The sequence below is a fragment of the Acinonyx jubatus genome, chromosome C1 (genome assembly GCF_027475565.1).
Source record: "Acinonyx jubatus isolate Ajub_Pintada_27869175 chromosome C1, VMU_Ajub_asm_v1.0, whole genome shotgun sequence".
NCBI lineage: Eukaryota > Metazoa > Chordata > Mammalia > Carnivora > Felidae > Acinonyx > Acinonyx jubatus.
The window spans coordinates 104,004,690-104,016,042 of record NC_069381.1 but is presented as its reverse complement, the minus strand read 5'-3'; the positions used below and the strand labels follow the sequence as shown (position 1 = coordinate 104,016,042).

The 11,353-nt window shown below is 40.5% G+C and overlaps 1 protein-coding gene and 1 long non-coding RNA gene across 8 annotated transcripts in view; one reads left to right on the top strand and one right to left on the bottom strand.

Annotated features, from left to right (window-relative positions):
- The window catches only part of GABPB2 (GA binding protein transcription factor subunit beta 2), a 35,616-nt gene continuing 24,263 nt past the window's right edge, over nucleotides 1-11,353 (bottom strand). For 6 of the 7 annotated variants that reach the window (XM_015077582.3, XM_015077593.3, XM_015077600.3 and 3 more), the window contains 3 exons: nucleotides 11,061-11,246; nucleotides 5,502-5,635; nucleotides 1-5,116 (listed from right to left, as the gene is read on the bottom strand). In XM_015077582.3, coding sequence (XP_014933068.1) covers nucleotides 4,814-5,116; nucleotides 5,502-5,635; nucleotides 11,061-11,246 — 623 coding nt within the window. In that variant the 3' untranslated portion in view covers nucleotides 1-4,813. Of the gene's footprint in view, nucleotides 5,117-5,501; nucleotides 5,636-9,693; nucleotides 10,013-11,060; nucleotides 11,247-11,353 lie in introns of those variants that run through there. The other variant, XM_053214778.1, reaches the window with a different exon arrangement.
- LOC128313985 (uncharacterized) overlaps nucleotides 5,024-11,353 on the top strand; it is a 32,745-nt gene continuing 26,415 nt past the window's right edge. The window contains exon 1 of the long non-coding RNA XR_008295241.1: nucleotides 5,024-5,144. This is a non-coding gene — a long non-coding RNA (uncharacterized LOC128313985). The remainder of the gene's footprint in view (nucleotides 5,145-11,353) is intronic.

Here is an 11,353-nt window from a genome sequence, read left to right as displayed (position 1 = left end):
AATGGTAAGACTTGGACATTTTATTAAGAAACATCTTTACTTTAAATGATAGTACAAAAATTGTATATAGAATATAGATCTGTATAGGTACATATACACACAAAGGCTCACCCACACACACATACACACAATCCTCCTCATCAAAATCAAACCTTATTAAAATCCTAAATAAAGAGAAGAATATTTAAGCTTTCCTAAAACATACTGTACATAAAGCTGTCAGAAAACCTGAAAAACTGAGGACATTTTCAGAAGAATCTAGGCACCCCACCCACCCTCTTTCTCTTGTCCACTAACATAAATGACCTTGGCAGAAGGACAGTACACAGGACAAAGCCAGAGAAGGGAGCTGCTATCCGTCCTTTACTGCTGATAGACCAAGATGCCTGAAAGCAACTGGGAAGGGAAGCACGAGGTATAGGCTGTGACCTAGATTAACTGTCAAAAACAAACCATTTCAGAATGAACAGAAAATATGTAATAGGGAAGGAGGGGAGTGGAAAGAGGAAGGACAAGGCCCAGAGATTAGAAACGACCTATTAATTATTAATGCCTGGGAAAGACTCAATGAGATAAGACCAATGGGGTCACAGAAGCAGAAGAAGTTAGAGGGGAAGGGGGAGGAGAGAGAGATAGGAAATCACAACTTCCTGCCACTAACAAGCCAAACTGCTACTGTAGAGTCTAGGAATGTCACCCCACCCACTAATCCTAAAGAAGCTCCAAGAAGAAAAAAAAAAGTACCAGAGGCTCAAAACTACTTAATTCAAACTCACATCCTTCCTGCTCCTGGTCTCTTGTTAAACATATTGGCATGGGAAAGAGAGTACTAAGTCAGAAAATAGCCATCACATAAAATGGAGATCGATAAGAGCCCAGAATAGCATATAGGTGGTCTTGACATATATTCCATTCTGAAGCTCCTTTTCTGGCCATACAGAGATGTCTGCACAAGCAGTAGAGAACAGGAGACCATTCCCCAGTAAATCTGGATAAAAACTGATTCCTATTCAACTTCTGGGAAGAGGTCAGTATCTGCCTGAAGTCCTCTAGCTCTGGAAGTCTATAATGTTTGTGAGGAGACAGCCACACACGTTTTCTCAAAATGATGCTTTCTCAAAAGGATGAGATCTCTAAACTGGGAAAGCAGGTATCCTGCGCCATGGCCCTTATCCAGGGTTCTCCCTTGTACAGAGGTGTCAGGGGTTTTACAGGTGCCAGTCAGCACGCCTACCTGCTGCCATAGGAGTGGATACAGGGGCTTGCTCTGCGGAAGGGCGGCTCTCTCTTTACCCTGGACACCACTCTGAGCTGTTTGGCTTACATGGTGTCATCACACCACACGCTAAACAAATCTCTGTAAAGCCAGAGATTGGTTTTCCCTGGGGCATGACTCCTCAGGTTTCTCATTATGCCTGTTACAGAGTCTCAGAGAAGGGCCAAAAGAAGGCTTTTTCTTCTTCAGCCCCTTTAGTGAAGCCACAGAAACCCTCTCTAATGTGTTTAATGAAATGAAAATATTTCCAGGTTATACCAGGTACTTTAGAGTTGAACCTCAAATAAACAAAGAGAAAAGTGGGAAAATCTGTATGTATTTATAAATGTACACAGTGATACGCACCCAACAAAGGAGTATTAAAAATGCCCTGGTCACAGAACCCTCTGGTAAATTCATTTCTCTTACATCAATATAAAGAAGTCATTTTGTATGCCACAGATTTCTAACACTACTGAGCAGACACAAAAATGTTAATAATTCAATGGTAAGGCTGAAGACAGGGGGGAAAGGCAAAGCCAAAAATAACTACACAGAGCTCTGACAGAGAAAAAGAACATCTTTTAAGGCTCTGGGTTCAAAACATGGAAATCCTAAAGTCAAGTTCTCCCATACTTCCATTAAGAGACCTCAACTCTGGCATTACAATTAAGAGATCCCACAGGAGGTAGTGATAGGAAGGGAACGTTCATTTATATATTTATAAGTAATTTCCCTGAAGCCAGGAACAAGAACAGAAATATTAATATTTCTTTCTTTCTCTCTTGGGGGAAGGCTTATGACCAAAATCAAATGTAGAGCCTAAAATTCATATATTAATACTGATATTGTTAAAGCAGCTTTATTTTAAGGTAGGCAATCATCCTAAGTTCCAGGTTTCTCGGCTTAAGCACCAACTCTGAACCACCTGTCTGTTATTTGATTCTCTGTAATCCAATCTTGCCAATAAACCAGGTGAATCCACCAACCCAGAAGAATCTAGCAACATTTTCCCAACATCCATTGCTGATCCAGAAGGATATGCTAAATCATAAAATGGTACTGCCATTAATGCATTTAATATTTAACTTCTAACTACTTCAAGTGATCCTGACCTACCATTCTCTTCAAGGCAATACAAAGTGGAGACGAAATCCTATTTCTTTTCCTAGGGATGCTAAATGGTGTATTTCAAGTAAATAACAACAAATACCTTTTTGCTATCCACCCCTTTCCAGACATTTCTCTTTTCTCTTTCCCTATCCCAACTCCCTATCTCAGAGACCCCATCATCAAAAATGACTTGGACTGTAGTAAAGATTTTTCTAGGTGAGAATGACAGCCTCCTGCAGAAAGAGAATAGTAAGAATTTCTAAACAGTTCCCCAAAGCAGTAAGGAGCTATGCTCAGCAGGGAGTGTTGGATGGCAACTCCCGTCCCCAATCAGAAGCTACCCCAAAGAGTGAGGGGGCTGGGCCTGGATATCGTCTGCAGAGTTAACCTCCACCCCCTTAACAGGAAAGGAAAAAAAAAAAAAAAAAAAAAGAATTAAAGTCAATATATACACAAAGAACATTAGGAAATCATACCTAAAATGACCCTCTATCTCTATCTCTGTTGTTAAGCTAAGGCTCTGAAAAGGCACACAATAGCAGCTTATTGTTAACACCTGGTTCACAAAGGGACTCAAGAAAAAAGAAAAACATCACACACACACAAAAAAAGGATGATTTGGCAGCAGAAGGCACAATTGTCCCCTCACCCTTACCTACGCTCCTCCACTGCGTTTCATCAGCCACCCTCCCCCACCCCCCCAAACCCAGAGTAATCTCTCAAGTCCCCAGAGAAAACCTAGTTTTATGGTGGCCAGTAGCCAAGACTCATTTCAAAACTGGTATTTTTGCCTATAAGCCTCTACTAGCCAATTCTGTTTGCTAAATCTGGTTTGGGGAGTTATGTTTTCAGTCTATTTTGAGCCCCAAGTGATTCTGCACCTCTGGAAAACTGCAGCAAATTACTTCACTAATCAAGGTAAATAGAGCCATGTTAACTGTCAAGTTTTACTCCAGATTAAAAATGTATGTTTTCCCCATGATCGCTAATTAAGAAAACCGTATTCTAAACAGTCATTCAAATGTTTACTTGGCACATCTCCCCCTGGTTTCTTCTTCTAATTTACAATAAAGCAAGCAAGCAGGTCGAGAATGAGGGCCCAATTTCAAAAGCAGTAACTTCTGTAATGTAACCTCTCCACAACCTCTCTCTCTCCAGCCATCCCCCCTTTCTTTTGAAAAAACTCCAAACTGGCACACGAAGAAAACCCAGCAATGAAACACTTTCCAGTAGTGTCTAGGCAGAGGGAGCAGGCATAGCGGTAGAGAAGGGAGTCAGGCAGACAAAGTTATCAGGCTAAAAGTTCTGGCTCCTTACTTTATGACACTGCTGCTTTTTACTCCCTTTGCCATCACACACCGAGCACCTATAAGGCACGAAAGCTGTGCGCAGGGCCCGACCTTAAGGAAACAGAACAAGTTACTCATCCGAAGTGAAACATAAAATTCCAACAACACCCTCAGCACTCACCTGTCCCCTGACTTCTTTTGCAATTAAGAGGATACCACGTAAACTCCACAGAAAGGCACACTTAGAAAACGCCACACAATTTTATAAAATTAAAAAGTTGATATTAAACCTTGGTATTATATAAATAAGTGTTTGGAAGCAAGTTGTTCTAGCAACAGACTACCCTCCTGATGGTGATTTTATAAAATCCAGCCAGAGCAAAGTTTGGATCTCGAGACCAGATTGTTTCATAACCCCACAAGCTCTTTCTGGCCACCTTCCAGCGTTGTGGAAGCACAGCCTGGAGGATTTTGGATTGACATACACTTCTCCCACGTAAACAAGTTCTCTTTCCTTTCCAGTTTTTAAATATTCCACTTCAGTTTCTTAAACTGGCATCTGAATTATGGACACATAATGGATGCAGAGTTAGTGAGGCAATTACCAATTTCTTTTCAGTGAAGTGAGCTCAGGACAGAAGGGAATGCCTGCTCCTTTGGAAGTGGAATAGATCTCTTTCTCTTCCCAAAAGCTTGCTTCTAACCCCCCTCCCAGTTAGTTTCCTTCTCTACCAGGTACACATCGATCTAAGGCATATTATAAGGTCACCTGATGGTATGATTATTAAAGGCCCTGTGTGTGTTCATACTAGGAATGTTATCTTAAAATCTTCTGACAGAAAGTCAGTTGTTTAAAAAACAATCAACCCACAATATCCAGCACTCTTTTACCTCTAAGTTTAAAGCAGTGATGATGGGAGCTGGAAATTTGGTCCTTATTCTTTAGGTCCCCCAGAAGAAGTATTCCCCTGATTTGGCTTTGCATTTTCCAGTTGCATAGCAAGCCTTCCTGAGTCCAAGCACTGTGCCCTGCTATAGTTTTCTTCTTTAGGACATCCTTTCTTCTTTAGGACATGATTACACAATGTGAGTCCTCTGTATTTTCTTTTAAAAAGAGGAAAAAGACGGACACAGTCCAAGTTGTGGCCCTCGCATGTTAAGATGAAACAGTTTCTATGGAAACTCCCGCATGCGGCCCTGTCGTCCCTGCGGCACCCGAGGTCACTCCCGCATCTCTCTCTTTCAACTCTCCCTCCGTAACCACCACGGCATCTACCTCCGCCACCTCTTCGACCATGGTGAAATCAACTCCGTTGGGCTGCTGTCGGGCCATGGCCTCTAGCTTGAGGCGGTACTGTTCTGCCTCCTGCTCTTTCTTTAGGAGCTGGTGTCGGTACTCCTGAGCTCTTCGATTGGCCTCCTGGAGCTGCTGCTGTAGGAGCTCTCTTTTGGTGCCCTCCTGTAAAAGGAAACCACATCACCGCCAGGTAAGAAGTCCTGATCCCTGGTCATCCAGAGAGTAGATAAAAATATAAACAAGGGGGTCACCGGGATGGCTCAGTCAGTTAAGTGTCCGACTTCGGCTCAGGTCATGATCTCACAGTTTGTGAGTTCCAGCTCCACGTCGGGCTCTGTCCTGACAGCTCAGAGCCTGGAGTCTTATTCGGATTCTGTGTCTCCCTCTCTCTCTGCCCCTCCCCCAGTCATGCTCTGTCTCTCTCAGTAATAAATAAACATTAAAAAAAAATTTTTTTTAAATATATAAAGAAGGGTCCAGGCCTTCTTCCAAGTTTGCCTTTTGAGTATTTCCTGTCTCTTCTCTCTACCACTCCTAAACACGTTACCTTGCTTTCCTCCCCACTGTTTGTCATCTCTTCTATCCTTGGTTTCTTAGTCAGGGGCAACTTCTCTGCTTCTTCTTCCTCTTCTTCTTCAATTACAGTCTCTTCTGCAACCTGACCAGCAGGTACAGTTAGAACTACAAGCCAAAGGACACCAATTGGAGATAATGAATACATAGCAAAACATAGAGGTTTTGCCTACTTTCAAGTTTGTTTTTTTAAATTTTTTAAATTTCTTTTGAGAGAGAGAGAGAGCGCAAGCAGGGGAAGGGCAGAGAGAGAGGGAGAAAGAATCCCAAGCGGGCTCCACACTGACAGGCGCCTCACTGACTCCTACTGCTTGCTTTAAATTAGAAAATAAACTGCAAGATGTTATCTGAAATCTTATTGTTCATATCTCTTCGGATTTTAGAATCAACAGGTAAAGCACAGCCTTACAGAGAGAAACAGAAAGGATTAGAGAGGCAAATCTGGAAGCCATGCAGTCAACAACTAGGTCTGAGGCTCTTATATAAAGATGTCTCACTCTAGGTTAGAAGCTATGGCTGAGAAGCTTACAATTCTTTGCTTTTATTTTGTTTTTTTAAATGTTTATTTATTTTTGAGAGAGTGGGTGGGAGGGGCAGAGAGAGAGGGAGACACAGAATATGAAGCAGGCTTCCGGCTCTGAGCTCTCAGCACAGAGCCCAATGCGGGGCTTGAACTCACAAATGGTGAGATCATGACCTGAGCCAAGGTCAGATACTTAACCGACTGAGCCCCCAGGCACCCCACCTTACAATTCTTTAGGAGTGATTTGTCTAAAGAAGGCTTGATGTCTTTACATAAGATTTTTGAGAAACTTCACATGAAAGCAGCTGGCCATTCACTGTATCTAATTTGCTTAGATATTTATAGATAAGTGAGTGAAGGGTCAAAACACACATCCTGCACTACACATCTATCAGTATGGCTAGAATTTTAATAATACCAGATACTGACGAGGATGTAGAAAAACTGGATTATTCATAAATTGCTGGTGGGAATGTAACACTGTACAGTCACTCTAAGAAACAGTTTGGCAGTTTCTTACAAAACTAAACATGCACTTACCATGCAACCCAGCAACTGCACTTTTGGGCATTTATCCCAGAGAACTGAAAATTTATGTTCCCATAAATCCTGTACAGTATTGGTCATAACAGCTTTATTCATAGATAGTCCAAAACTAGCAACACACTTAAATGTCCTTCAATGAGTGGTTAAACTCCATACCATGGATACTACTTAGCAATAAAAAGGAATGAACTACTGATACAAACAGCAACTTGGATAGCTCTTAAGGGAATTATGCTGAGAGAAAAAAACCCAATCTCAAAACGTTATATATTACATGATTCCATTTATATAATATACTTTTTTAAATTAATTAATTAATTTAGAGAGAGAGCAAGTGGGAGAGGGGCAGAGAGAGGGAGAGAGAGAGAATGCCAAGCAGACTCCGCACTCTCAGTGTAATGTGGGGCTTGGACTCATGAACTGCGAGACCAAGAGTTGGACGCTTAACTGACTGAGCCACCCAGGCGCCCCTATAATGTTCTTGGAATGACAGAAGTATAGAGGTAGAAAACAAATGAGTTAGTGGTTGCCAGGGGTTAGGAATGGGGTGGGAAGGGAGAGGGCTGTGGACATAAAAGTAGCACAAGGGATCCTTGTGATTGAACTGTTCTCTGTCCTGACTGTGGTGGTCCTAGAACAAATCTACACATGTATTATCCTGCATAGAGCTAAGTATATACACAAATTAATGCATATAAAATTGGAAAAATCTCAATAAGGTTGGTAAACTGTATCAATGCCAATTTTCTATGTTAAAGCACTACTGCAAAATGTTACCAATGGGGGAAACTGGGTGATAGGTACACTCGATTTCTCTGTTTATTTCTTACACTTGTACATAAATCTACAATGATCACAAAATACAAAAGCTTAAAATTCTATTTAGGTTTTAGGGTACCTTATGATTTTTGTTTAAAACAGAAGATTTATCTAGTTATTTGGTTTGGTTGATTTAAAAATTAGCTTGTGAGGTGCTTGCATGGCTCAGTTGTGAAGCATCTGACTTCAGCTCAGCTTATGATTTCACAGTTTAGGAGTTCAAGTCCCACACTGGGTGAGCTCGAGCCACACTTCGGGTAAAACACGAGCCCTGTTTTGGGTGAACCCTGCTTCTCTCTCTCTCTCTCTCTCTTTCTCTCTCATCCTCTTTCCCTCTCTGCCTCTCGTGAGATTCTCTCTCTGCCCGCACTCTCTCACTTGTGCTCCCCCATCTCTCTCAAAGAAGTAAAATAAAATAAAATAAAAATTAGCTTGTATTCTGTGGGTACTCATCAATTGATGGCAATAGAAAACAGCTTAGATATCAGCTAAGTGGAAAAGGAACTTTAGTCTGGGTTTTAAAACTTTCTGCAGATAATTCACAAAATCTCAGCTGTCCTTCTGTCCTTCTGTGTGCCTGGTTAATACATTTGTAAAAAGCAGTGTAGTTCATCCAGGCAAAACCTCAATTTTTTTCTCTTTGAAACAACTCCATTCTCATTTATTTAACTCCATTATAAGCAGAATCTCTCACCTACCCAATGAAGCCCCCAAAGCATTAAGTGATAATTATGTTCACAAAAACATCAATAATATATTTCCAAATAAAACCATTAAGAATTTATGATACCAAAACTTGGATTATAAAGGTTTAATTCCTACTCTTTCTTCATATACTGCAAAGATCCACCAATTTAAAATTTGAAAATTATAAAATCCCCATCATTATTAGGCCAAGTGAAAATTTTGGTGACTCAGATTCAATAAACCAACGCTCCTCTTTTCAAACTCCAATTAAAAAAAATTTTTTTATAAATGTTTATTTATTTTTGAGAGAGAGATAGAGTGTGAGCGGGGGAAGGGCAGAGAGAGAGGGAGACATAGAATCTGAAGCCGGCTCCAGGCTCTGAGCTATTAGCACAGAGCCTGTATGGGGCTTGAACTCACAAACCGTGAAATCATGACCTGAGCTGAAGTAGGATGCTTAAGCAACTGAACCACCCAGGAACCCCCATTTTTCTTTTTTTTAAAGTAGGCTTCACTCCCAGCACAGAACCCACTGTGGGGCTTGAACTCACGACCCTGCGATCAAGAGTCTGACGCTCAACTGACTGAGCCCCTAAACTCCAATATTTTTAAAGAATGAAGTTGTATGATTAGTTTCTTTCTTTTCAAAAAATAATTTACAGATGTATTTCTTGAATAAGTAATACATTCACATGGTTCAAAAACTAAAACTATAAGAGTATATATAGCGAAAAGCCTCCCATCCATCCCCACATACTGTCTCAGCAGGCAATCAACGTTTTCAATGTTATTCTTGAATGTTCTTCCAGAGATGGTCTAAGTCTACAAATACATTAGCAAAAATACATATATCTCCCTCTTTTTAAAAAATACAAATGCAGCATATTCTATACTGTCCTGCATCTTGCTCTTGTAACTTCATAATATAGTTTAGAGATAAGATCATGCTAGTATATAAGGCATTTCCTCATTGTTTTTAAATAGCTGCATAGTATTTCAAAGTGTGGGTGTAACAATTTCTTTATCCAGTTCCCTATTGATGTATACTTAGGTTGTTTTAATTTTTCATTTTCATTAAAAAAATTTTTTTGGGGGGCGCCTGGGTGGCTCAGTCGGTTAAGTGTCCGACTTCGCTCAGGTCATGATCTCACGGTCCGTGGGTTCAAGCCCTGCGTCGGGCTCTGGGCTGATGGCTCGGAGCCTGGAGCCTGTTTCGGATTCTGTGTCTCCCTCTTTCTCTGACCCTCCTCTATTCATGCTCTCTCTCTCTGTCTCAAAAATAAATAAATGTCAAAAAAATAAAAAAAAAAAATTTTTTATTTAGGGGCATCTGGATAGCTCAGTTGGTTAAGCCTCCAACTCTTGATTTTGGCTCAGGTCATCATATCGTGGGTTGTGATCAAGCCCCAAGTTGGGCTCTGTGCTGACAAAGTGGAGCCTGCTTGGGATTCTCTCTCTCCCTCTCTCTGCCCCTTCCCCACTTGTGCTCTCTCTCAAAATAAATAAACATTAAAAATAAATAAATAAATAAATAAATAAATAAATAAATACATACATACATACATACATACATACATTTATTTTTATTTAGGGGCACCTGGGTGGGTCAGTTGGTTAAGCATCCAACTCTTTTTTTTATGTAAATAATTATTTATTTTGAGAGAGAGAGAACATGGGGGAAGGGCAGAGAGAAGGGGAGACAGAATCCCAAGTAGGCTCCACACTGTGCACAGAGCCTGACTTGGGTTCGATCTGATAAACTGTGAGATCATGACCCAAGCCGAAACCAGGAGTGGACGTGACTGAGCTACCCATTTGCCCCAAGCATCTGACTCTTGATCTCAGCTCAGGTCTTGATCTCAGGATTGTGAACTCAAGCCCCGTGTTGGGCTCTGTGCTAGGTGTGAAGCCTAATTTAAAAAGAAAAAAAAAAAGAAAAAATGTTTTATTTGAGTACAGTTGACACATAATGTTACATCAGTTTCAGGTGTACAACACAGTGATTCAACTTTTCTATGCATTACGTTATGCTCACCACAAATATAGCTACCATCAAATTAGGTTCTTTTTAATCTTTGATGATTACAAATAATGCTGTAATTAATAACTTAGTATATATTTCACTTCTGTGTGTGAATGTAAATTCTTAGAAAACAACTTTTTAGCCAAAAGGTATGTGTATCTAGTACTGACAGATATTGCAAACTGTTCTTTAAAGAATACATTAATTTACACTCTGACCAGTGATTTTTTTTTTTAAGATCAAGTATTCTCTACACCCAACATGGGGCTCAAAGTTACAACTCCGAGATCAAGAGTCCCATGCTCCACCAACTGAGTCAGCCAGTGATTTATAAGAGTGTCTATTTTGGGGCGCCTGGGTGGCTCAGTCGGTTAGGCGTCTTGACTTTGGCTCAGGTCATGATCTCACGGTTTGTGAGTTTGAGCCCCACATTGGGCTCTGTGCTGTCATTGCAGAGCCCACTTCAATCCTCTGTCTCTCTTGCTCTATGCCCCTCCCCTGCTCACACCCCCACTCTGAAAAATAAACATTAAAAAAAAATTAAAAAGTGCCTAGTTCCCCACACTTTTGACAATGCAGTATAATAATGGTATCTCAGTACAATGTTAAATTGCATTTCTCTTGCTATATATGAAATAGGTTGAACACATTTCCATATTTTAAGACCTATTAGTATTTTCTATGAACTATTGGTTCATATTATTTCCTCTTTTCTATCAGATTATTGGCTTTTACTCACAAGTTTTATATATATTAGGGAAATCAGGCTTTCCCAGCCTGATTTCTGTTTCTTTTTCTGTCTTGGAGCATCTTTGCCCCATCTGGCATCTGGCATTCTCCTAGTCCCACTACTTGCTTTAATGCCTCATTTTCAGAAGAATGTGGAGTGTGTAAAATATCTTTTAATACACATTTGCCTAAATGGGATAACTCACCTTGCTGTCCATCTTGCACAGTTACAATAAATGGCTGGCCAATGCTTCCGGCAGGGACTGCAGTTTGGATATTACCCAGAGGGACTCCATCAGTCACTATGGTGATGACCCTTTGGCCTCCACTCCCCACCACTTGCTGGATTGATGAGTCAACGGAATCTCCCTCTATGATTTCCTCTGAATTAGCTAGAGATGACAAAAGTGAATTTGAAATTTCAGCTTTTTAAAAAACAGGAGTTTAACAATTTCAGCCTCCTTGAAATTGATAATAAATATCAGGGATAGGAAAACTT